General features: G+C 46.5%; 1 protein-coding gene across 1 annotated transcript in view; it reads right to left on the reverse strand.

Annotated features, from left to right (window-relative positions):
• LOC123953535 (methylthioadenosine phosphorylase) overlaps positions 1-27,383 on the reverse strand; it is a 45,265-nt gene that overhangs the window by 17,089 nt on the left and 793 nt on the right. The window contains exons 2-4 of the mRNA XM_046023880.1: positions 16,321-16,407; positions 14,882-14,940; positions 11,375-11,542 (exon numbers count right to left, since the gene is read on the reverse strand). Of these exons, the coding sequence (XP_045879836.1) occupies positions 11,375-11,542; positions 14,882-14,940; positions 16,321-16,407 (314 nt within the window). The remainder of the gene's footprint in view (positions 1-11,374; positions 11,543-14,881; positions 14,941-16,320; positions 16,408-27,383) is intronic.

Here is a 27,383-nt window from a genome sequence, read left to right on the forward strand (position 1 = left end):
AATGATGATAGATCTTTAAGACATTTTTGTATCAGCACATAGAAATTTATTTGTTTAAGGTTCTGAATAGAAAGCCATGGATGTATCAGTATATTTAAGTTATTATACAAAGAAACAGGCAATTAAAAATGGTACAACTCATATCTCTGTACATGTTCCTCAAAAACAGTCAAGGAACTGATGCAAAGGCCTCCCACATTTTCAAGTTTAATGGACAGATTTCACCCAATTCCCCTTGAAAGGGCTACGGTAAGGCATACACCCACTGGAAACAGAGGAGGGTTTCACTTTTTACCATATACTTTCCTGTACTATTTTCATTTTATCTCATCACAAGTTATGTATTACTTGTAAATGCTCTAAAACACAAGTTAGGTTGGATAGCATTTTAGTTTTAACATACACTATAACACCAAAGACAATTTAAGTTAAAAATTTTTAAAGTATACAAATAGAAGATAGCAAAAAAAAAAAAAAAAAAAAAAAGGCCAAGTCACCAACTGGTTAGATCAAAAGAACATTTATATTCTAGGAAATATGCATAATTTTAAGACCAATATGATTAAGAATAAGCTTTCTAAATTTCCAGGTATATATATTATGTGTGGGTATGCACACTTGGACAGCGCTGTTGTGAGCATTTTTACTTATCTACTTATTTAAAGATTTTATTTCTTTGACAGAGAGAGACACAGTGAGAGAGGGAACACAAGCAGGGGGAGTGGGAGAGGAAGAAGCAGGTTCCCCGCTGAGCAGGGAGCCCGATTCAGGACTTGGTCAGGACCTGAGCTGAAGGCAGACACTTAACAACTAAGCCACCCAGGCATCCCTGTTTATTTATTTATTTTAAGATTTATTTATTTATTTGAGAGAGAGGAAGCACGAGTGGGAGGGGCAGAGGGAGAGGGAAAGTGAATCTCAAGCAGACTCCATACTGAGTGCAGAGCCCAACACGGGGCTCAATCTCACATCCCTGAGATCATGATCTGAGCCAAAACCAAGAATCAGAAGATGCTCAGCCAACCACACCACCCTGGTGCCCCTGTTATGAGCATACGTATAAGTGAAGGGTCAAATCCTAGAAGATTTAGGGGTCATGGAGTTAGGGTACAAAGAGTTCCTATCTAGAGGAGAAAGGTAGAGTGCTGAGGGAGAAGAAGAGAGTTTAACACTGCAGTGGGGAGGGGAGTCTGGGTGGCTCAGTGTGTTAAGCGTCTGACGCGATTTCAGCTCAGGTCATGATCTCAGGGTCCTGAGATCGAGCCCCATGTCTGGGTTCTTAGCCGAGAATGGAGTCTGTTTAAGATTCTGTCTCTCCCTTTCCATCCTACCCCTCCCACCCCATTCTGCTTGTACTCTTTCTCTTAAGTAAGTAAATAAAAATAAAACTATAGGGGCGTCTCGGTGGCTCAGTGGGTTAAAGCCTCTGCCTTAGGTCATGATCCTAGGGTCCTGGGATCGAGCCCCGCATCGGGCTCTCTGCTCAGCGGGGAGCCTGCTCCCCCCCCCGCCGCCTGCCTCTCTGCCTACTTGTGATCTCTGTCTGTCAAACAAATAAATAAAATCCTAAAAAAAAAAAAAAAAACCAGTAAAACTATAGTGGGGAAAAGTACAGGAAATTTTGACACAAACAACATGAATGGCAACCCATTATGACATGGAATGAATCTGTTCTCTTCACCAGAAGGAACTGAGAGCTTCTAAATTTGGACACTTAATGAAGATCCCTCCATTGCTCTGACCTAATGAGAGCTTACGGTGCCACAGGAAATGAGAGAAACCTATATTTATATCCCATCGAGGAGGCAAGACTGTTTAATAAACATGTACAGTTTTCTCCTCCCATTTCATACTTTTCATGAGGACTTGTGAAACAGGGCATGCAGACCAGCAACATAATAGTAAAATCCTGGCTCTGACATAGGTGCTGAGTAAAATCTCTATGGGCCTCAGTTTTCTCATCTGTACAAGGGGGTCATAAAAGGTATATCCATGATGTTTCCTAGTGCTGTGATAATTTGCAGCACCAGGAACAGAGGACCAGAGAAGCAGTTTTGCTTCACCATAAAGTATCATGGACATGGCTCCAGGTCAGTGTAGGTAACTTGAACAAATCCTGTTTACAACTTCACCGTATTCCACAGGATAGCTGTTCAACCACTGCCTGAGGCTGCTCAGAAACAACACACACACATTCTGGTTACATGTGTCTAGAAAAATACACCATTTGGTGCTTTTATTCTTAGAACCACAAACCACAAAAGGAAGTCTCGTTGGAAAGGCATAAATTTTTTAAACCTTCCTGAGTCAGACTGCCTTTTAAAAAAGGGGCACCTGGGTGGCTTAGTCAGTTAAGTGTCCAACTCTCGACTGTGGCTCAGGTCATGCTTTCACGGGCAGTGAGATGGAGCCCCGTGCCGGGCTCTGAGCTCAGCACAAAGTCTACTTGGAAGATTCGTTCCCTCTGCCCCTGACTTGCATGCTCTCGCTCTTTAAAAATAAATAAATCTTGAAAAGAAAATAAAAGAAAGGGGCGCCTGGGTGGCTCAGTGGGTTAAAGCCTCTGCCTTTGGCTCGGGTCATGGTCCCAGGGTCCTGGGATCGAGCCCCGCATAGGGTTCTCTGGTTCGCGGGGAGCCTGTTTCCTCCTCTCTCTCTCTGCCTGCCTCTCTGCCTACTTGTGATCTCTGTCTGTCAAATAAATAAAATCTTAAAAAAAAAGAAAAAAGATAAAAGAAAAGAGTTGTAACTATCTCTACCAGCAATAGGTACGTGAAGCTTAATTACCCAGGACCCAAGAGCATCTGACATGTGGGAAGAGCTTAATATTTTCTTTCACTTCAAAATTATCCAGAAATAACAACTTCACGTTCAAAAGAATAGATGTAACTAGATAATAAGCATTAATACTTCACTGGGGAGAGGGAAATGGGCAGTACAAAGGCAATGGAAGAAACCACGGCGGAGGAGACAATATATTTCTAAGTACATGTCAAAGATCATCAGCATTGATGAGAAAAGGAAATAGGAAAAAATGACATCATATTACAGTTAAGTGCTGAGGTGTTCTGCATACAGAGCTTGTTAGGACATTCCTTCCCCCTGGACTGTGATGTGAACTCGGCTGGTACTAATCACTGCTTGGTAAAACCCCAACCAATGGGGCACCTGGGTGGCTCAGTGGCTTAAGCCTCTGCCTTCGGCTCTGGTCATGATCTCAGGGTCCTGGGATCGAGCCCCCCACCCGGCTTTCTGCTCAGCAGGGAGCCTGCTTCGCCCCCTGCCCCTGCCTGCCTCTCTGCCTTCTTGTGATTTCTGTCAAATAAACAAAATCTTAAAAAAAACAAAAAACCCAACCAAATAAAGGTTCTGAGGCAACCCCTCCCAGGGATGTGTGGATGCTCCGCTTCCAGCACCTTTTTTTTTTTTTTAAGTGGGTTCCATGCTGGTCATGGAGCACAATGTAGGTCTTGAACTCACAACCCTGAGATCAAGACCTGAGCTTGATCGGTCACTCAACGGACGGAGCCACCCAGGTGCTCCAGCATTTTCCTGATCATGTCTTTCTCTTATGTTTTCAGGGAGTCATGTCAAAACTGGCTTTGCAGGAGGCATGCTGGGCAGAAAAAGGGTTGGGAAGAAAAGCAATGACCAGATGAAAGCAGTGGGGATGGAGAACAGAAGGTGGTTCAAAGCAAGCACAGGCATGACCCAAAGACGGACTCTGTGCACCGGCGACACAGGGCCACGGCAGCGGCCACCAAGTGGACAGCAGCACCACTGTATCAACCTAGCAACTTTCCAAGTAGGGAACAGGGAACCAGGGTGGGGTGAGACTGAGAGTGTGGGGTTGGAAGATATCCAAGGAGGAGAATCTATTTTTTTAGTTTTTAAAACATATTTTATTTATTTGACAGAGTGAGTGAGCATGCGCATGAGCAGGGGCAGCAGCAGGCAGAGGCAGAGGCAGAGGGAGAAGCAAACTCCCCAGTAAGTGGAGAGCCCGATGTGGGGCTCGATCTCAGGACCCCGGGATTGTGACCTGAGCTGAAGGCAGATGTTTAACTGACTGAGCCACCCAGGCACCCCCCAAGGATAATTTAATCTTGAATTATAAAGTGTGAGGTATCTATGGGATCCTGTCCTGGATCTAGTGGCCAGTGTGACTGTGAAGGGGGAGGGCAGGACTGGAGTCTGTGTGTGAGGGGTGGGTGAGGTCACAGGCTTTGGACATTAACAGAATACAAAATCCACAGGTCCCACTTACTAGCAAATGACCGGTATTTTTGAGTCTTAAGTTTCCTTGACTATAACCCAGGAAACTACCCTCATATGTAGTGAACAGGATTAAGTGATTTGTGGCACTTAGTAGTACCTCAAAAATTGGGAGCTTATCAGCAATTTTATTAAGAGAAAGGACATAAAGCCAGGCTGCAGAGCAGAATGCGGGAAGTCCGGGGAACATGGGAGTAGCCGCCTGGCTCGCAGGACAGGTGTAGGCAGGAAGATGACAGAGGGCGAGCATACAAGTAAACTGGTGAGAGGGAAGGAGAAGGAACATGGTCAGTTTAGGCCAAATAGCTTCGTTTTCACATAAAGAAGAAACATTTTCAACCAAGAGTGAAGGAGATGGGGAGGATGCCATGAGAACAGTAAAGATTTTCAAATAGCTGCTAAGAGGAATGGGAAAAGAGCCAAAGGAGGGCTTCCTGGGCAATTGCTTACCATAACTGCAGCGAGTGTGGATAAAAATCCACACCCTGCCCCAGAGGTCCAAAGACTGGTGATTAATGGACATCAGAAACACCCCAACTTTCAGACCAGTCTGCGAAAGGGGCGGGCACGAGCAATCTTACATCATGGCACTGAGGCCGAGAGGGGAAGCCCAGGGCTTTGGGAGAGGGAAACAAACTGACATAATCCCTTACCGCCATGTTTACAGTGGGACTTTCCTATGAATAAGCCAGCAAGTATTGCAGCCACGCTTAGTCAAAACTTTCCCTAACGTAACGAGTGCAGGACTCTCCGAAAAGGGAAGACATCACAGCTCAGACATCAGAGCACAGCACCCTCATCTAGCAGCAAGAACGCTAAGTGGCCAAAGAATCTGGGGGCAGAGCCAGGAAACAATTCTGGATGTTCACACTTCCACGCTGGGGCTTCTCCCACTGGATTCTTCCAGCAGAATCTAACTGGGGGCCTCAGGCACGTCAGGCCAACGTGGGAACAGCATTGGGCAGAAAACATCTGCCGCCAGGGATCACACCCTGATGTTTTTCATTGTAATTTTTTTATTTTATTTGTCTCATTGTCAAAAAAAAAAAAAAGGTCCTTATCTGTAAAACATTCCTGATAAAGACCACTATTAGAAAGTAAGAATCTGGGCACCTGGGTGGCTCAGTCATTAAGTGTCTGCCTTTGGCTCAGGTCCTGATTCCAGGGTTCTGGGATCCAGCCCCGCATTGTGCTCCCTGCTCGGCGGGCAGGAAGCCTGCTTCTCCCTCTCCCACTCTCCCTGCTTGGGCTGTGCTCCCTCTCTCACTGTGTCTCTGCCAGATAAATAAATAAAATCATAAATAAATAAACAGATAAATAATAAACAAACAAACAAATAGGTAAATTTAAGAATCCTATCCTTGTCCTTAACAGATATGTGTGCTGGGTACAGCCTGAGAGAGTTCTCACAGCCCTCGTGGGTGAATGGGTCCTACTAAACTGCATCTTTTAAAAAACCAGTTTAATAGAATGTGGGCATCTTTCCCAAGAGCTTGTAGATATCTGGTGAATTCAATTTCTTTCCACAGTAACAATTAGGACGGATGGTGAGAAGGTCGGTTACATATGGAACTGCTGGAATCCTCTACCTGTGGGAACCTTGCACAGCGTGGAGAGTAGTTTGGGGTGACAGGCACACGCTGCACATACAAAGGTTTGTACCACAGAAGAATCCCCAAATTATAAATCTTGGAGCATCTCCGTTGTAAGATCCTTTTAAAGTATAAATGGTCTCTTGGGACAGACGAAAGGTCAGACAAATTCTTTCTGGGGTTCAGATGGGATTGTGGAAGGACCACCCAGAAGAGAAACAAGTCCCACTCTTAATCAGGTTTGGTCCTGAATTGTCAAATGACCCGTGGCTCTAAAATAAGGACCTCCACTGAGGCAAAAGAAATGGATTCATCAAACCCCATTCATCAGGGGGTATGAGGCACCAAAGACACCGTGGGCGAGCATCCTCCAAGTTCTTGGTTATCAGGCGCTATTTTCAACTTTGGTTTGTGAGGAACATCGCCCAAGGAGCCCCGGACCCGGGGCCAGGGCACAGTCAAGTAACCTATCCCTCTCCAGTAAGAATGGGAAAACCACAAAACCAACAACACATTTCTGGTATTTAAATTCTAGACCAAGGGGCGCCTGGGTGGCTCAGTGGGTTAAAGCCTCTGCCCTCGGCTCAGGTCATGATCCCAGGGTCCTGAGATCGAGCCCCACATCGGGCTCTCTTCTCCGCAGGGAGCCTGCTTCCTCCTCTCTCTCTGCCTAGTTGTGATTTCTCTCTGTCAAATAAATAAAATATTTAAAAAAAAAAAATTCTAGACCAAGATCCATTTTGCTTTCTACAGCTGCCCTAATCACAAACACAAGAAGATTATTTTTACTTTAAATATTAGCTAAGGCATTTCCTTGCGTGTCTGAGGAAGAGACGCACAAGGGCACACACCCCAAAAATAGCTGGAGCCGCTCCCCTCCCCACCGGTCTGTTGTCCTGCTCTCTCCAGGTCAGCCACACCCAACTCCCCTTCTCTCAGGCCCGGGCTTTCAGCTCTTCACAGGCAGGAACACAGCAGAGAGAAAAACAAACTATTTTCAGAAGACAATGAGCTTATTAAAAGAGTTTCCAGCCCATCAGACTCCTTTAAAGGTGTATTCCGTTTCTAGAGTAGAAATCTAAATGTTTTTTAAAAACCACCATGAAGTCAGAGCCACCTGTCACTCTTCAACCTAGATGGCTTCTCAGGTACGCACGGCAGGGCTGAGGGACCCGGTCGGGGGTGGTCTTCTCTACGCTGGGCACCAAGGGCAGAGGAAGTAAGGTGCTTCAGTTCTGCCGTCTATTAAGTGAGAACAGCCACACGACTCCATCTTGAATTTTTTTTTTTTTTAATACTTTATTTGAGAGAGAGTGAGAGCACACGAGCCGGGGGAGCTGTAGGCAGAGGGAGAGGGAGGAGCAAGCTCCCCGCCGAGCAGGGAGCCCGATGCGGGGCTCAAACCCAGGACCCCAGGATCATGACCTGAGCCGAAGGCAGGAGCTTAACCGACTTGAGCCACCCTGACGCTCCCCCCCACCCCAATCCTGACTCTTTATCACACGTTTATGTTAGGGAGATTAAAAAGATCCCTCTCAACCTCTGAAGGCCCCTTTAGCACGAGGATATTTGTTCCAGGATAATGTGCCAGGAAAGTGGCAGCAGTAAGCAAATGTGTGTTTCCAGATCAGTCCCTGGAGAGGTGACTGGGTAGAAGACGACTCCACGATGGTGGAGCTCAACTTTAGATTCTGAAGAGAGGGCCACGGGCCACTGATGTGTCTGAGGCTAAACAGAGCCAAGACAAAACATGATCCAGGGCTGCCGTCCCCGTGGCTTTAATCCACTGGGCGGCTTCACAGAACGCTGGGATTTCGCTCCGCAAGCTGGGGCGGGGTGTTAGGCTGCAGGCAGCTCAGCCTCTAGCTCAGCGTGTGGCACCGAGAGGACACATCAGGTGCCTGCCTGAACCTGATTCACCTCCAACAAAGCGCCATTATTAGTACAACACAAGAAGGCCACTACTTATAATGCAAAAAAATGCTGATTCTCTTCTCTTATGAGACAAACATACAGTAAATCCCGTATGTGCCCAAGCCTGGTGAACTGACTCAGCCAGCAGCAGTATCATTCAGAAACACCGTCCAACAGCAATCGAACACAAGCCACCCAGTGCCATCTTAAATTTTCTAAGAGATGCATTAAAAAAGGGAAAAGAGGTAAAATTAGCTTTAATCTCATATCTAGCCCAGTAAATCCAAAATGTTACCATTGCAATATGTCATCAATATAAAATTTGAGATTTCTTCTAAATGATATTCCCTTAGGGTTCCTCCTCTAAAGAGAACGTTTCTTCTGGGGCATCTGGGTAGCTCAGTGGGTTAAAGCCTCTGCCTTCAGCTCAGTCATGATCTCAGGGTCCTGGGATCGAGCCCTGCATCGGGCTCTCTGCTCAGCAGGGAGCCTGCTCCCCCTGCCCCGGCCTGCCTCTCTGTCTACTTGTGATCTCTGTCTGTCAAATAAATAAATAAAATCCTAAAAAAAAAAGGGGGGGGGGCGCCTGAGTGGCTCAGTGGGTTAAAGCCTCTGCCTTTGGCTCAGCTCATGATCTCAGGGTCCTGGGATCGAGCCCCACATCGGGCTCTCTGCTGTGCCTGGAGCCTGCCTCCTCCTCTCTCTCTCTCTGCCTGTCTCACTGCCTACTTGTGATCTCTGTCTGTCAAATAAATAAATAAAATCTTTAAAAAAAAAAAAAAGAGAATGTTTCTTCTCTCCTTACAGAATAGTGTTAACTACAGACCCCTCCAGCCCACACGCCACATCCATGATAATGGCACCCATGAACTGGGCAAGTAGCAGTGCTAGATCCCATAAAAGGCACTTGCTAGAGACTTTGAACTTCCAAGGCAAGAGTAAGGAGTTAGGGGGCATCTAGGTGGCTCAAGTCATGATCCCAGGGTCCTGGGGTCAAGCCCTGCACCGGGCTCCCTGCTCAGTGGGGAGTCTGCTTCTCCCTCTGCCCCTGCTCTGTTCATGCTCTCTCTCACCCTCTTACTCACACTCTCTCGAATAAATAAGTAAAATCTTTAAAAAGAAAAAAAAAAGAGTAAGGAGTCAGGTTATCCACATAGGACATAAAAGAAAACAGACACCAGAAGATCTTAAGGTTACAGGGCTAAGGACTACTAAGATGAAACCAGATAGGATGCAATACCTGTTCTCTTTTCTACTCTCCATCTTTCTGCTCCAACTGCTTTCTTGAAAGAGCTGGTAAATGAAACACCTACATTTACTATGTACGAGGAAAAGATCTGGCAAATGTGAGTGTACACTTACACCATTTAAGTAAAAATTAATCTGAGGCTTAAGACCAAAGTCAGACTTTTCTTACCAGGAACTTCCATGATACTTTATAAATCTGGACCAGTCTGACTAGGGAGTTTTGTATGCTGCTTTATTTTTTTAAGAAGGTCCCATGCCCAACGTGGGGCTTGAACTCACGACCCTGAGACCAAGTGTGCCATGCTCTGCTGACTGAGCCTGCCAGGCGCCCAATGTACTCTGCTTTATTGAACAAGCATATTACAACCATTTTCTTAAGTCATTACCTCCAAACACATGGACTTTGACAACCACAGAGATCTTGATTAAGAATCCCGGCCTCCCTCTTCCTTCGAATGATCATATTCATTCAATTGCTCTAAAAATACTAACCGGGGCGCCTGGGTGGCTCAGTGGGTTAAGCCTCTGCCTTTGGCTCAGGTCATGATCCCAGGGTCCTGGGATGGAGCCCTGCATCAGGCTCTCTGCTCAGCAGGGAGCCTGCTTCCTCCTCTCTCTCTGTCTGCTTCTCTACCTACTTGTATCTCTGTCAAATAAATAAATAAAATCTAAAACAAACAAACAAACAAATAAATAAAAAACAAGTATCATAAAAATACTAACCGAGCAACTACTGGCGTGTGTGTGTGTTAGGGGTAAAGTGGCAAATAGGGTCTTTGCCCTCACACAGCCTATGTTCTAGAGGAAAAGATGAACAATACACACATGGTGTCAGGCGCTGAAATAGTAACAGGAAAAATGATAGGTGAGGGGCATGTACGAATTTCAGTCTACCCCCATTATTTGTTAGGCTGAGCCACCAGAAACTGCTGATATTCAACCATTTCTAACCTAGAGAATGGTCAGTTTCATACACTTCCACCTAACAGTTTCACTCCACCGGAAACCATCAGGAATGCTTCTGACGGACTCTAAATTAGAACAGTCCCCTGATGGACAGAAAACACAGAGAACTGGACTGAATAAACTTTCCTCCTGTGGAAGAGGTGAGAGCAGTGCTTGGGTGGAAAAAACTCAGCGACAGCAGATGGGGAGGGTGGGATGGACAGAGGTGATCGTCTGGGGACTTTAGCAGGAGCCACCGGATGGCTTAAACTCTGCGCTACTTCTCCCCCCCACTGATGCAAGACGCAGAGTGTAGCCACCTGTGTCCATCTGGAATACCACTCTGGGAGGTGGTTCCTTTCACCAGGAATTCTGGGGGGACTGGGGGCAATGGAAAGGGACCCCTAGGAGACCACTCACTTTCCCTTGTGATTTCTTTAACTACCTCATTATTTTTTAAGATTTTATTTGTTTCTTTTAGAAAGGGGGGGGAGGGGAGAGAGAGCGAGAGAACCTCAAACAGACCCCATGCTGAGGGTGGAGACCGATGCGGAGCTTGATCTCACCACCCTGAAATCACGACCTGAGCTCATATCAGGTCTTGAACAATTTCAAAATTCTTGAACAATTTCTAAATTCTCTTGAACAATTTCTAAATTCAGAAAAAGTCTAGGATTGTGGCAGTTTATTATTGCTGAATTTATTTTTTTTTTTGGGTAAAGGAATGTTATATATTACTTATACAATTAAATAATAAAAAAGCCCGTAGCTCTTGAACCAACTGGTCGATCGTAACACCATGTAAAGACAATCAGACATGACGAGCCTGCCGGTATGATGCAGAAGGGAGGGATCTTGCCAAGAATGTGGACCTGGTTCTCCTCAGGCCTCCAGATTTACCGACTGGTTTACAGCAAACACAGGGGACAGGAGAAGACACTGACACTTAAGGGGGCAATCTGTAAAATCTGCTACAGGGACGCTACAGGACAACAAGAGAAAGATTAAAAGGTGGTGGCTGAAACGTTATTAGCTCACACATGTCACGAGTGGACCCCCTCTGGAATCTTACTTGAAAAAAACAACTTAAAAAAAGTCCCTGAGACTTGTCCCTGACAGCGAATACTAAGGAAACCTGAAGCCATCTGCTTGGGTCTACGGGTGTTCATACCTAGTCACATTACAGGCCACAGCGAACTGAGGAATGGCAGAGCTGGGAACTGGTCACCGGACAGCTGATTCTTACTCTGGTCTGCAGCTGTTTAACAACTTCCCACAATGCAAAGCTTCAAGCACATCTGTGGGCCTGCCCTCTGCTCCTTCCCAGGCCCCCATACAACCTCCATTTGAACTGGGAATGATCTCCCCCGAGCCTTAAGCACCTTAGAGGACCTGCTCACCTGTCGATGAACTGATCAATAATGACGATATCACCGGGCTGAATCTCCTCCCTCAAGGAGCCACAGGCCGTGGTCACTACGATGTGTGTACAGCCTTCCTCCTTCAGAGCCCAGATGTTTGCCTGGTAGTTGACTTTTGAAGGCATAATGGTATGCTGTCTCCCATGCCTGTGGGAAGGAGCAAATGCAGCCGGTGAGCGAGCGGGGCACTCGAATGCTGTTAGAAAACTCAGTTTATGGCAGCGTCTTCCAGTCCTTTCCATCAAAATACTTTTATGGGCCGAGGCCAGGGCGTAACTAGCCTACCATAAATACAAACCACTTGGTCTTCAAATGCAGGCCACCTTTATGTGGTATGTGTTTATTTTCCTATCAACAGCCGGTATGGAAGATGTACTGTGTCTGTCCTCTGGCACCCCAACACCCCAGAATCTGAGGCAGATGGTTTCACACAAGCCACAACATGGAAAACAAGAGGTGCCAGTGAAGAAAGACACAAAATCGAAGGAGAAGCTCAAGCCTCCAGTTGACTCTCTTCACTCCTTTGTCTGATCACCCAAATAAGTTAGTAAATAAACTCAAAATTAAGAGCTCCCAGCTGTTAGGACACTAGCAGGTTTCGTCCAAGAACTAGTCACCTCACGCATGACTACTGTTAGTGGCTGAATGGTGCCCCCTTCCCCTGCCAGAGTTCATATTTGAAAGTGCTAATCCCCAGAATGCAACTGTACTTGCAGAGAGGGTCTTTAATATGGTAATGAGGTTAAAAAGAGGTCCTTAGGGTGGATCCCAATCCACTGTCCTACACCTGCACACTGGGGAGAAGGTGTGATGACACAGGGAGAAGATAGTCATCCATGAGCCAAAACAAGAGAGGCCTGGAATAGTTCCTTCCCTACTCCCCGGCCCCAAGCCCTCAGAAGAAACCAATCCTGCTGACACCTTATGTTGGAATTCTAGCCTAACTATGAGCTAGCCTAACTATGAATTCTAGCCTAACTACGAGCTAACTGTGAGCAAATCTGTGTGTCCACCCAGTCTCTGTCGGCTTGAGCAAACTAACACAACCACCAACGGTTTCCTACCACACTTCAAATACAATCCAAACACCTAAGCACGGCTCTCACGTCACTCGGTACCAGTGTCCTAACACAGCCTCAGCTCTTATCCCATGTCAGCCTCACTGGCCTTCTTGCTCGTTCCTGCTCAGGTCTCGAGCCCACCGAGGTCTCCATTCCAATGTTACCTCCACACAGAGAAATACTCTGCAGGACCCCTGAGTCAAAGTCACACCACTGTCCCATTTTCTTTCTAGCCTCTGATGGAACTCAAACTACAGCTCCTTTTCCGTGTCTATCTTTCCTGCTAGAATCAGCCCGAGAGGTTGAGGCCCTCGTCTGTGCTCCTCGCTGGAACGCAGAACACGACTGGGAGCGTCAGTAAACGGCCAGTCAAGGGAACCCAATTTCTAAAATTATTTTTAAAAATTCACATGTTAGGTCACAGACTTATATAAGCAGTATTTCATCGAGTTAAAAATCATTCTGGCCTGCTTGAAAACTACCAATATAATGTTGTAATGGTCCGCCACGGAAAGGCCAACTGTCAAGTCCAGTGTCCTTCACGTGTGATAATGCAGAAACAGGCTTTCAAGGAAGTAGGTGAATACACAAAAATCTCACTTTCTACAATGACGATTAAGTTTGGGCTTTGCAGTAAAAGCACCTGGGTTCAATCCTAGTTTTGCCATTTACTAGCGATGTGACCTCCTCATAGCCACTCCACGCTCTCCATCCAATTTTTTCCACCTAGAAAATGGTTAATCGTATCACCTACACCATAGGCTGTTACTAAATATCTCTTGCGTCATCCCATGTTAACAGTAGAAGGAAAACTTTATCAGTCGTTTCTGTTCCCCAACAGAATTGGGAAAAACATCAAAATACTTTGACCGTAATTTCAGACAGGCACAGCCTGTCGGGTTCTTACGCCGAGTGCACAGACAACCTCTCAGAAGGCGGAGGTCCATGAATGCACACACAGTGTCTGCATTTTCCTAAGGCTGGTCTCCAAAACACTAATAAGAATTTTCAAAAGAAATTCAAAAACCCAAAGTCATTAAGAAACACTTGCACTCAAGGGACAAACCGTTCACAGTCCAACACAGTTCAGTTCAATGGGCAGGAGTGTGACAAAACCCTCACCGGAGGGCCACACCGCCAGGTGCCTTCTGTTGGGAGACTGGAAAAAAAATGCACCAATCCTCCAGCAATGACCACGGACCAACAAAGAAGGCTGCCTGAAATCGCCCCCATGTGACCATCTGAAACTAAAACTTAGTTTCACCGGATTCAGCAAATCACTTTTGTTTCAAAAATGTAGTGTGGCAGACAGACTCTAGGCTGATCCCCATTTTCATGCTCAGTGTTGTAGTTCCCTCCTCCCCCCACTGCAGGTGCACCTGTGATTTGCTTCCCGCCATGGGCTCCACCGAAGGTGCCGGGGGTCACTCCCACGATCAGGGGCCACCTCACCAGCTGGCCCCAGGGAGCCCCTCCTGCTGGCCTTGGGGAAACAAGCCACTGTCACGGGAAGGTACCACATGACAGGGACCGTGGACAAGCCTACAGGAGCTGAAGGCCTCAGGCCTACAACTATGAGGAACTGCATTCTGCCCACACGCGGGTAAGCCTGACTGAGAACCTGGGGCTCCAGAGGAGAACAAGTCCCTGAGGAAACCTTGCATGACCTTGTGTAACCCTGAGCAGGGGACCTAGCTAAGGTCCTAGCTCACACTCACGATGCTGAGAAAACGTGGGACACCGTGTTCAAAGCAGCTCAACCTGTGCACAGCATGAGAAAACGAGTACATGTGGTAATTTGTGCACAGCATGAGAAAACGAGTACATGTGGTAATTTGTGCACAGCATGAGAAAACGAGTACATGTGGTAATTTGTGCACAGCATGAGAAAACGAAAACATGTGGTAATTTGTGCACAGCATGAGAAAACGAGTACATGTGGTCTGATTGCCAACTGTGTGATAAATATGATTTGCACGCCCTGCCCCCCGGTCATAGTGGAATGGCACTGGTCTTGTCAAGGACACAGAGTGTGGATACCACCGGGAACCCGCTCCCTGCAAAGCTGTAGCTATGACCACACAAGGGGTCATGAATGAAACAGTTTAATTAGAAGAAAAACAATAAACAAGGGAAAGCACCTCTCTTCTCACAGTTAGAACTGAAACCAGAAGCTTCAATTTTGGTCAGACCCTTTCTATTGCCTCCTGATTAGTCCAACCGCTTTCCCAGGCTAAAGGGAGTGGGGTGAGCTCCCTGACCTCTATAATTTACCCCAAAACTACAAGCAGTAAATAAAGGTGACAAGATGCTCTAAGTCTACCACCCCTAAAACCTCAAGACCACACCGTCACTCTCTCCAGGATCTGAGTTAAATTTAAACCCTCTGTTAATAGCAACATTAAAAAATCTTAAAATATCTTACCTTGCAAGGAGGACGCAATCAACATTCTTGATCTTCCCCAAAATTAAGGCATCAGAAGGCTGAACGTAATGAAGAATGGTTACAACTCAATGACTTGAAAACATTCACATATAAACAATTTAAAAAACTGCTATTTCAATCGTTCAGCCATAACAAGATCCACAGAAACCTGGAAGACACACTTGAAAGAAGGGAGTCAGATTTGACTGACGTAATCCCCCCATAAACACCGAGCCCTCTGCAGGCATGGGGTTTACAGGAGCAGGAGGGGGCCTCAGGTGCGTGGGCAGGTAGCACTTAGTAAGATTTATTTGTAGCAAGCACCCCGGGGGACTCTGGTGTCACGCTGGTCAAATACAGATGTGTCGAGGGCATCTGGCAGGTCCGAGAACGGGTGTGAGAGTGTAACGCAGTAAGGAGGGAACTGCCACAGAATTTAAGAACTCAGCCGCAGAACCACTTGCCATGTTCACCAAGTCTAAGGTGGCCAGGGGATGACCTGAGGTAATGAAGGGGGAGGTCCTGAGAACTGGAGAGGGTCAGAAAACACTAGGCCATGAGATGAGCTAAGCTGAGAGCAGGATGTAGAGAACATGAGGTCAGTCGAAGACCTGGCTGGAAAGGAGGGTTGGGTGGCAACTGTGGGATACAGGGATCCTCGGAGGAGGACCAGAACCACTGTGTCTGGAAGCAGCACTGTGGAATTAGGAGAAGGCAGACATCTCATCCTAGCCGATGACACAGGACCTGGGAGAAGCAGCAGCCCCCTTTTAATAGAAAAGGAAAAGTGTCTTATTTCCAGTTCGGTCATGCTATTGCTTTCTGGATTCTCAGGAAATCCCCCCACCCCCTTACTCGGCTGCCCCTTGGGCCAGGACTTACTAAGAAAAGGCCACTTTGCATTATCTGTTCCTGCTTGCCGTATGTCTGCATAATTAGTGTGGAAGACCTATAGGCCCCGAATTAGAAGCTAATTTGAATGCCAGTGATCTGAAGATGCACAGTTGCTATCTCAGAAAGGAGTCTCTGGCTTCTAGAGATAAAAACTGAGAAGTTACGTGTGCAAGTTCTCAATCCTGTGAGGTCCCAGGCATTCTCAGGGACTCTGTCTCAACTGGAAGAACCAATGACAGGACTGCTGGGCCCTCAGCCTGGGGCAGACAGCCCTGCACTGCCAAGACAAAAATAGTAAATATAAATATGCATATTTATATTGAAAGATTTTATTTATGTGTAAGAGAAAGAGAGAGGGCACTAGCAGGGAGAGTGGCAGGCCGAGGGAGAAGCAGGCTCCCCGATGACTAAGAAGCCCCATGTGGGACTTGATCCCAGAACCCTGGGATCATGACCTGAGCCAAAGGCGGACGTTCAACCGACTGAACCAAACCAGCAAGAAAGGGAAAAGCTGGCACATCTCCACTAAATGGATGGATATTAACCTTGCCAAAGGGAGTATCCACGTATTTTTCAGTTCTTCCTTCTAAGATTTCTGGATCATCCAGGCCTGTTCCACCAATTATTCCAATCTGAAGGAGACAATGAAAAGACAACATATTTGGTCATTTTTCATTAGAAACAAAATCATTAATTCAAGCAAATTCATTTATTCACATATATACACTCATTTCCATTCCTGCTAAGCCCCAGTTGCTTTTTTTTTTTTTTTTAAAAATTAGTTTCAGGGTGGAATTTAGTGATTCATCAGTTGCATGTAACACCTAGTGGTCATTACATCAACCTGCCCTCCTTAATAACCCTCACCCAGTTACCCCAGTCCCCTACCCCTTGCCCGCAAAACTCAGTTTCCTAGAGTTCAGAGTCTCTCATGGTTTGCCTCCCTCTCTATTTTCATCCTATTTTATTTTTCCTTCCCTTCCCCTATGTTCAAACTCTTTTGTTTCTTAAATTCCACATATTGAGTGAAATCATATGGTATTTGTCTTTCTCTGACTTATCTCATTTAAGGTAATACCCTCTAGGTCCATCCACATCATTGCAAATGGCAAGATTTCCTGGGGTTTTTTGATGGCTGAGTAATATTCCTCATCCATTCATCTGTGAGTGGACATCTGGGCTCTTTTCATAGTTTGGCTATTGTGGACATTGATGCTATAAACATTTGAGTGCGCGTGCCCCTTCGGATCACTACGTTTGTATCTTCAGGGTAAATACCCAGTAGTGCGATTGCTGGGTTGTAGGGTAGCTCTATTTTCAACATTTTGAGGAACCTCCATGCTGTTTTCCGAGTGGCTGCACCAGCTTCCATTCCCACCAACAGTATAGGAGGGTTCCCCTTTCTCTGCATCCTCACCAACATCTGTCCTTTCCTGACTGGCTAATTCTAGCCAATTCTGACTGGTATGAGGTGGTATCTCAATGTGGTTTTGATTTATATTTCCCTGAAGCGAAGTGATGTTGAACACTTTTTCATGTATCTATTGGCCATATGGATGTCTTCTTTGCAGAAATATCTGTTCATGTCTTCTTCTGTCCATTTCTTGACTGATTATTTTTGTTTTTTTGGGTGTTGAGTTTGATAAGTTCTTTATAGATTTGGAAAATAGTCCTTTGTCTGATAAGACATTTGCAAACATCTTCTCCCATTCTGTAGGTTGCCTTTTAGTTTTGTTGACTGTTTCCTTTGCTGTGTAAAAGCTTTTGATCTGGATGAAGTCCCAGTAGTTCATTTTTACCCTTGCTTCCACTGCCCTTGGCGATGTTTCTAGGAAGAAGTTGCTGCAGCGTTGCTGCCTGTGTTCTTCTCAAGGATTTTGATGGATTCCTTTCTCACATTGAGGTCTTTCATCCATTTTGAGTCTATTTTTGTGTGTGATGTAAGGAAATGGTCCAGTTTCATTTTTCTGCATGTGGCTGTCCAATTTTCTCAACACCATTTGTTGAAGAGACTGTCTTTTTTCCATTGGACATTCTTTCCTGCTTTGTCGAAGATTAGTTGACCATAGAGTTGAGGGTCTATTTCTGGGCTCTCTATTCTGTTCTCTGGATCAATGTGTCTGTTTTTGTGCCAGTACCATACTGTCTTGATGATGACAGCTTTGTAACAGAGCTTGAAGTCTGGAATGGTGATAATGCCCACTTTGGTTTTCTTTTTCAACATTCCTTTGGCTATTCAGGGTCTTTTCTGGTTCCATACAAATTTTAGGATTGTTTGTTCCAACTCTATGAAACATGCTGACGGTACTCTAAGAGGGATTGCACTGAATATGTAGATTGCTTTGGATAGTGTAGACATTTTAACAGTATTTGTTCCCATGAGCATGGAATGTGTTTCCATCCTCAATTTCTTTCATGAGTCACATCCTTCACCTCTTTGGTTAGGTTTATTCCTGGGAATCTTATGGTTTTGGGTGCAACTGTAAATGGGATTGATTCCTTGGTTTCTCTTTCTTCTGCCTCATTGTTAGTGTATAGAAATGCAACTGACTTCTGTGCATTGATTTTATATCCTGCCACTTTGCTGAATTCCTGTATGAGTTCTAGCAGTTTTGAGATGGAGTCTTTGGGCTTTCTACACAGAGTGTCCTGTCGTCTGTGAAGAATGAGTATGGCTTCTCTGCCAATTTGGATGCCCTTATTTTCTTTCTGTTGTCGGGCAGCTGAGGCTAGGACTCAGGGTGCTATGCTGAACAGCAGTGGTGATAGTGACATCCCTGCCGTGTTCCTGACCTTAGGGGAAAAGTTATTCCCATTTGAGGATGATATTAGCTGTGGGGTTTCTGTAGATGGCTTCATCTGTAGATGGCTTCTGTGATACTGAGGTATGTTCCCTCTATCCCTACACTGCAGACAGAGGGGGTTCCTGCTGGTTCTGCTGCTCGTTGGGCAGCTGCTCGCAGAGCGGTGGCCTGATCCTGCTGTGGTTCTGTTTATTGCAATCCCAAGCTGAGAGCCACTCCTGGGCTCTGATCGCAACCGGCTTCCCCACTCCGATGCCTGGGAGCTCTGCTGCCCTCGGGCACCCCCGGTCTTCCTGTGACCCCGGAGATCCTGGGACCACACTGTCACCACCTAGGATTCCTCCCTGCTTTGCCGTCCAAGTACCTTTCAGGCAGGAAGTCCCTCACCAGAACCGACTTCTGAAAGTTCCGATTTTGTGCTCCGCCGCTCTATCACCTGCGGGTAGCTGGCTGACAGAGGCTCCCTCCGCGCTCCGCCCCCTACGTTTATCTTCCCTTATAACGCTGGGATTCTCATCTGGGTACCTTCTGTCTTGCAGAAAGTGGTAGCTTTTCTATTTGCAGAGTTGCAGCTACTCTTTCCTTCAATTTCCAGGTGAGTTAGTAGGTGTTCAGAATGAAGTCAGAGCTGTCTACCTGAACTCTTGGGGCCACATGAACTTGGGATCCTCTACTCTTCCACCATCTTAACTCCTCCCAGCCCTATAGGCGTTTTTCAAAACTGCACATTACTGAAAAACAATCACCCATTCAATAAACATTTGAGGGCCCTCCATACTGCAGAATTAACCAAAGCAGGGGTCATGTTTTGCTTACCATACAAATAACAAATCAGCACAGAAAGATACTTTAGCTAGCTTAAGTAACAAAACCAAACCTAAAATACAGGCATATGGTTGCAGATAGTACTTTCTAACCAATTTTATTTTTTCCACTAAATGGAACAAGGAATGTTCAAAAGACCTCCAGGACAGAAAATACTCTGTACACCCAGCTGGTCATGTGTCTTCCTCATTATACCATTTGATAAAGAAAGGAGAAAGATTTTCTTTCCTATGCCACTAAAATCAGAGTTGTAAGAGTTCATGGATAGAAGAGTCTGGAAGAGCATGGAAAGTTAGTCTCGTGGATATTTATAAAATCAAACTATCCTTCCTATCTATGTAAATATAAATAAGTAACACAGAGGCAGTTCTGATTTTTTTTTTTTTTTTTAAGTTCAAGAGTTGTGTTGTATTTTCCAGAGATGAACTCATCAGCCCTTGTCTTCCCGGGGCTAATCCGAGTTACAGGAACCTGGTTCTGCAACTCCAGAGTTAATCTGATTTGGTGACTAAGAAACACAAACAAGAACAATTACAAAGACAGCTAAATATTAACTGAATTGTTAACTAAAAAATTAAATGATGGAAATCATTAAGGCTTCTTTGAGCTGATACTTCCTAAAGGAAAATTAGTATTTAAACATTCAGGGAAAGGTTAGAGAGAGGACATTTTCTTAGAAACCAAATGGAAAGTGACCTGAGCATTTTTTTTTTTCAATGCAAAGCTTTAAATCTATTACCACTTGAGCAAAATTTCTACTCATGGAAGACAGCAGCTCCTTGAGAAAAAATTCCAGGTTAATTTTTAGATCAAGTTACACAGGTTGATTTTATAGTATTATGAATGGCTACCTCTCTGCCCCCGCCCCCCCCCCCCCCCATTTTCTGGAAACAAACAAACAAACAAAAAACAGGAGGGACAATTTATTGAGATCTCACTGAAGAACTGCTAGTGACAGGATTCAGAACCTTAAAAGCGTCCCCACCACTTCCTAAAGTGACTAAACCAGTTTTTGAAGTTGGTGCCACCTTGTGGCATGTTGTTGAAACCACAGCAGGTCACACCTGGCCAACCCCACCTCTCTCTCCTACCTTGCCACCACAGATCATCCTAAGACCAGCCAACATGACGGCTTTTAAGCCAACAGAAGTGTTTAAGTCAGTACACTTAAATCATGCCCATCCACTAGAAAAAAATTGTAAACTGGTTTTATACAATCCTAACCCTTCTTCCAGCTGCCTTCTCTAGTTTATCCTTCATCTCATACATCTCTGCACCATCACCACAGGTCACAAAACCAAACTGCTGACTCTGAAATTATTCTCAGCCTAATCGTGGGGGAATTCTGTTGCTCTTGAAAACCTCTGCCTTTTTTTTTTTTTTTCCCCATAAGGCTTTATTACCAATTGGACTTGGCTGTTTCTGGATGTGCCCTGGGCCATGGCATCTCACACTCTGGATTCAACACTGGACTCTCAGACCTGTACATACACAACAAAACTGACTCTGCTGAACCACCTCTCAGTTTAGGGCAAGCTAGCCCAGCACTGTAGCAGTGTTTTAAGAAATGCTGACCAGGGGTCCTGCCCAAGTTCAGTGCCTTTGAGCCCACGGTCAGCAGCCACAAGCTTCAGTCACAGCACCTCGGCTGCATGACTGCGTTAGGTAGCTGGTAACTCAGCCCTCGAGAGGAACATGTACTGGGCATGAAAGCAAAAGGTGCTGCTGCGCCCCTCAGAGGCTGGGATGGGGTCTCTGGCACTGGAATTATCTGTAGGCGAGCATGTCCAGTCACCCAAATGGCTCCAGAAAATCGTATCTTGCAAGGTACACAGGACAAGTGTAGCAACTGCTACTGCCACACCGGGAAATGGACCTCTATAACCATTTTCCTGCAGCAGAGGGAGGCCATCCGTGTCAAGATGGGGCAATGTCGCCACCTGCTGGCTCCACAGCAAAGTACAACTAGGATGGAACTCCCAAGCACCTTGGCCTAATTATGTGTCACCTTGCAGCCTCTTAATGCAACAGCTGATCAGTACCTACCTTGGTAATAAAGTCACTGTGTCTGAGTACTTAGATGTCCCAGGCACTGCTAAGTGCTCCAGCCACTTTACCTCATTTGATCTTCACAACCACCCCGTAAGATACGCCCTCCAGTATTATACCCATTTTCCCAAAGACAAAGGAAAAGCATCAAATTAAGAAACTTGAAGAACAAATCATAAGAAGGGAAGCTGGAATAGAAACCCATGTCACACGCAACTGCTATGATGAACTGCCTCCCAATATCCCCTTTATTACAAATAAATAATTTGTAATAAAAATAAAGGAGTCCTTTATTACATCACACCCCATCAGGAAAGTTTTACTCTCTCCATGTACTAAGGAAACATGCTCAGAGAGGTCAAGTTCTGGGCCAAGGTCACAGAGCTAGGGATCTAAGCAGATACCTCAAAAGGGAGGGGCCTCTCCATCAGTGACCTCATACACACTCGGGAAGCAACGACACAACCTTAACAGGCCTCCTGGGCCAGAAGCTTCAGCCCTTCAGTCCAGGTTATCCTAGACTGCCTAGAACTATATTTGAGGACTGGGATGGAATTTCTGGTCCAATCCTGCCCAGTCAGGATTTCCTTACATGAGATAAAGTTCTGAAACGGAGAACCCCTGGTCAGTCACGGTCACTGCCAACTTCTAACAGCTACTGGTTCATCCCACACTTTCTCCCTGACAGACAACTGAGTCAATTTCCTTTAAAAGAGAAGAGGGTTTGACTTCCTCCCTGAGAGTGCAAAAGCACTTTAAATGTTGGCTTAACCTGGCCAGAATGGTTATATCCAGCAAGGCTGAAAGGGCTCCTATGAACCCTTACCCTGTGTCTATTTCCCCTAGTACCTGGACCCAGGATATCCCAATTGGTTTCAATAACCCCTCACCATCACTTTGAGGCCCGGATACACTACCTTAAAGAACCTAGCACTCCATGATGGCATTCTCAAAACACAGAAGCCCAAGCAGTTGAGGCTAGCTCATGCCGGGGAGGTGGGCTGCCTCTAAGGGCTTCACTCACAATGAGGCGCGAGGACCAGAGCTCAAGCTGGTGGCGATCCCTGAGCACTTCAGGGCTTCAGCTCTGGTGCCACGGACATATCTGGCAAGCCAACAGACAAAAGTTCTTCCTTTACTGAGCCAACCTGGCTTCAAAGCCTCCCAGGAGGCCTTGTAAAATCCCAGAAGCCCAACTGTGTGGGGAGCCTGGCCAAATGTCTCAGTCTGGGTGGCCTGTTCCAAACCTGCAATACGGTCCACAGAGATTGCTGGTGGCTCCATCTCTGACAAGATGCGCCTCTCTGTGAGCCGCCCCTGTAGGTGCCGCTTACGGGCTGCACCGTCCCCGCCCCAAATCCTACGATGAAGCCCCAACACCCAATTACCTCAGAATGTAACGATTTTTAGAGGATCTTTGATAATTAAGGTTAAATGAACCCCCAAGGGAGAGCCCTAATCCACTCTGAACTGTGGCCCTACCTTGATCTTGGCCCTCCCACCACCTCCAGGATCCAGAGAAAAGACATTTCTATTGGTTAAGTCACCCAGAGGGTGGTACTTTGTTAGCGCGGCTCTAGCACACTAACACAGGAATATGATATTCTGGTCAGAGAAAACCTTAGGGCTCAGAACATCCATTGCTTTTACTTAGCAGACCTCCCCTCGCAAAGTCAGCATGTTACTCTAATGGGCAGACACCCTCTTGAAGATACAGTTCGCCTCCTGAAATGGCCAGTTTTGGAGAAGTCTTTTCCTCAACACTCCTGTATTCTGTAGAGCTCTCCACTTGTCGGACAGCAGGAATCTTCCCAGGGATCCCCCTAGGGCAGCTCCTGGATCTGAGAGTCCCTCGGGGAGCTTTCCATACCAAAGCTCAGGTTGCAGATTCTAGAGACTCCATAAATTGGGCGGGGCAGGGTTTGTTTTCTTAAAGCTCCTCGGGTAGTTCAAACATGTGGGTAGTTCAAACATGTTCCCGGCACTGAGTACCCTCACCCCAGGGCCTAGACCATGAACTTCCACTGTCTGGGCTAGCTGAGTGTCACAGGCCTAAGAATGCTCCCGAAAGAGGTCCTGTCTGCATCCTAATTCCCAGAACCTGCACGTGTTACCTCACCTGAGTAAGTCAAAGGTCTGGAGAGAGGGAGATCACCCTGGATTATCCAGGTCAGCCCTAAATGTAACCGTAAGTGTCTTTATAAGACAGTCATGTACGGAAGAAGGCAACGTGATTTCTAGAAGCTGGAAAAGCAAGGAAACAGACTCTCCCTTGGATCTTCCAAGAGAAGGTGCCTTAACACCCAGGCTTGAGTCCAGCAAGGCTCATCCTGTACTTCTAACCTCTAGAACGGTGACAGAATACCTGGGCAGGCTTTTAAGCCACCCAGTCTGTGTTGACTGTTAAAGCAGCCACAGAAATTCACATACCAAGAATCACCTGACAAGGCTGCTAAAAATGCGGATGCCTGGAGTGCCTGGGTGGCTCAGTCGGTTAAGCATCTTCCTTGGGCTCAGATCAGGATCCCGAGGTCCTGGGATGGAGTCCTGCGCATCGGGCTCCTTGCTCAGCGGGGAGCCTGCTTCTCCCTCTGCCTCTGCAGCTCCTCCTGCTTGTATTCTCTCTCTCTCTGGTACGTAAATACATAAATAATCTTTAAAAAAATTTAAAAAATAAAAATGCAGATGCCTCGCCCCTTCAAAGCTCTCTAGGTCAGCAGCGGTCACACTTTCGTGGACATCTGAATGTACCGAGGGTCTTAAAACCCAGACTGCAGAGATTCCCCCCGGTCCCCCGGTTCGGCAGGACTGGGATGGAGCCTGAGAATGTGCATTTCTAACACATCCCCAGATGGGTGCAGACGCATCACACACTTTGACAAATACCGCCTTAGATGCTTCTGAGACACAGACTAGAATACCACTATCACAGTCCCAGTGATGGACGAGGGTCCACTACACACAAAAATTTCTATCTCCTGTTTGCTCATCTGTACTGACAAGGTTAGGATTTTTCCTTACTCCGTGGAATGATGAGAATCAAGTGAAATAACACATTAGTGTCTGTCACTGTTTCCGTCTATCCTCCCACCTCCAGCAAAACAAAATAAAAATACAGATCCCTCCAGGCAACAACAGAAGGCCCCTTCTCCTGCTCTTTCTCTGCTGCTCAGGACACACACCAGGCTGCTCTCCCATTTCCTCACCAGGCAGTCCCTGTCTCAGGGATCTGGCCCAGGTCCCTCACCCGGCATGTACTGGCTCTCCTGGGAGTGTCTGGGAACCCATGGGGACATTTCTGGCTGCCATGAGGACTGGGGGGAGGGTTACCGGCCCGGCACTTTGTGGGAGGGCGGGCAGGATGCACCACAGGTCCGGCAATGCTGTCCTGCCCAAAATGCCACCGTGGTCCTAAGTGTAAAAATGAAGGCTCGCTGGTCCTCTGGCTTCCAACTGGGACCAGTGGGTCGGTTGTCCCCTGGTTTCCGAGGGTCACTCAAGGACTTCCAGCATGAAGGCCTTTGCCAGCCACTCTCAGGTATCAAAAGGAGAGCTTAAAAGGCCCATTCATCCCAGTCTAGATGCCATGACTTATCTGTCTCTCTTAATACCATTTTGTTAATAGCCCACTACCTACTTCTGATGGGACCATATGTCCTCCTTGTTGTAACCACCATGATTAATAAGGCTTATGTTTAATCCCCCAGAGCAAAGGCTGGGCAGCTGCCTGGGGGAGCCACAGGCCACTGAAAGAGCCCTTCAGAATGTTCTGTCAGGGTGCCAAAGACCTGTTCGGCCCTCTGCATGGTCATGCAGACCACCTGCCCATGGCTGATGCTGGGGAACGCTGTCTCCCTGAGGTCCTCCCAGACAACAGCTGTCATTAACACCATGGGAGAGCATCAAGGGGGCACGGGGAGGAGGGGGCGGGCAGGGGAGGCTGCATGATCTCCCTATTCACACAATAAAACAGGGCCCAGAGACCGTATGTCCAATTTCAGAACTGCCTCATAGCATCTGGTTGGTGGAAGGAGGCTCTAGGCCCAGTTTTGTCACTATCCAGGTCCAGCTGTATTGTTCTGGACACCTCCGTCAACCTCTCCAGGCCTCAGCTTGATGTCTGCAAAAAGGGGTTTGTGTAGCTATGTGGTCTTCAGAATGTTCCAGCTCTCCAGTCCATGATCTGGGGACAGAGTATGGTTTTTATGACCCTGGTTTGCTCTATGCACTAGCAACTGCTGTCCCCCGTACTGGATGTCCCCTCAGCAGTCTGGGGCATTCAGTGTTGCCGTCGTGGAACCGTCACCTTTCTAAGCTCAAAGAGCAATCAGCAGGGGCGCCTGGGTGGCTCAGTGGGTTAAGCCTCTGCCTTCGGCCTAGGTCATGATCTCAGGGTCCTGGGATTGAGCCCCGTGTTGCGCTCTCTGCTCAGTGGGGAGCCTGCTTCCCCCTCTCTCTCCGCCTGCCTCTCTGCCTACTTGTGATCTGTCTGTCAAATAAATAAATAAAATCTTAAAAAAAAAAAAAAGAGCAATCAGCAGGCAGGCCTAGCACTATTTGTCCCTCTTAATTTTACATTCAGCAGCTCGCCAAGACCAAAAATATACGTCATTCAATATTTACAGCAGGGCCCTAATCAGCGCCCATTCTGCAGTTAAATGCACCGCACTAATTTGCCCTGGAAGCTGCGTGGCTGGAGAATGCCAAACAAGACTGAAGTGAGACCATGTTCAACATCATCCTCTGTGAGCCAGGCAAACCATAAAAGACTCCTAACTCTAGGGAAGGGACAGAGGGTCGCTGGAGGGGAGGCGAGTGGGGGATGGGGTAACTGGGTGATGGGCACTAAGGAGGGCACGGGATGCAATGAGCACTGGGTATTACATGCAAATGATAAATTGCTGAATTCTCCCTTGAAATTAATACAGTATATGTTCATTAAATTGAATTTAAATAAAAAAATTTTGAAAAATCATCCCTCTCTGCTTTTAATGTCACTTTAAGCATATTCCTGCGAGGAAAAGGTGATCACCTCCTGCTTACCCATTGGAAGGGTGGCCTAATAAGACCTATGACAATAACTGCTGGAGAAAAGACACGGAAAATTAATTTCCGCTTCCCCTCCCCCTTATAAGCACTGACATTTAGTAAGTTTCAGTCATTTAACAGATCATTGTAACCAGCCTGGCAGACCCTGCAGGAAAATCCCCACTTAGAGAAGGACCCCTAAGCTGCACATAAGCATCATAACAGCGCTCTGCCTTGTTCTCTGTTACTGATAAGGGAGAGGCGTTCTGCCAGTATTTGTTAAATCCAAGATTCTTTTCACAATGGAAAAACGAATTTCATGTCTCTGAGTAAGAAAGCAACACTCTCCACCCTACCCCTTCTCCTTGTAAGTGTCTCATTAAGAGCCACGAGAGCCTGATAAACTCATCATTCTGGCTGAATACACAGGGCAGAGACCTGCCTTCTCCCAGAAGAGCCAACACAAAGGCGGGAATCAGGAGCTGATTCATCAGGAAGAATGAGGAAGGATCTATCCCAGACCTTTCTATCCCACCCACCAAGAATTTCGAAAGTCAAACAAATTAACTGAGTTCTTGGCCAATCAACAACCTGGAAGAGATCTTGAGTTTTAGCATCAATTTTTCCATTGCACTGTAATTCTACACACTCTCTCCCAAGACACCAACCAGGATGTAAGTGTTTAAAAGCCTCAGGGAAGCTCGCTGCACCCTTCAGAACTCGTGCACTCCTCTGGCCAAAGCTCTTACTGAACAATGATGCCTTGTACAGAGACCTGTGCGATCTGAGGGCACAAGGAAACTGATCTCTAACTTCCAAGGTTGCAAACAATGCAGTTTAAACCCAGAGGCCTCCAATCAGGGAGCGGCCCTGTGCTCCATTTCGGTGAGGTGCCAAAGTCT

The sequence above is a fragment of the Meles meles genome, chromosome 11, assembly GCF_922984935.1.
Source record: "Meles meles chromosome 11, mMelMel3.1 paternal haplotype, whole genome shotgun sequence".
Taxonomy (NCBI): Eukaryota; Metazoa; Chordata; class Mammalia; order Carnivora; family Mustelidae; genus Meles; species Meles meles.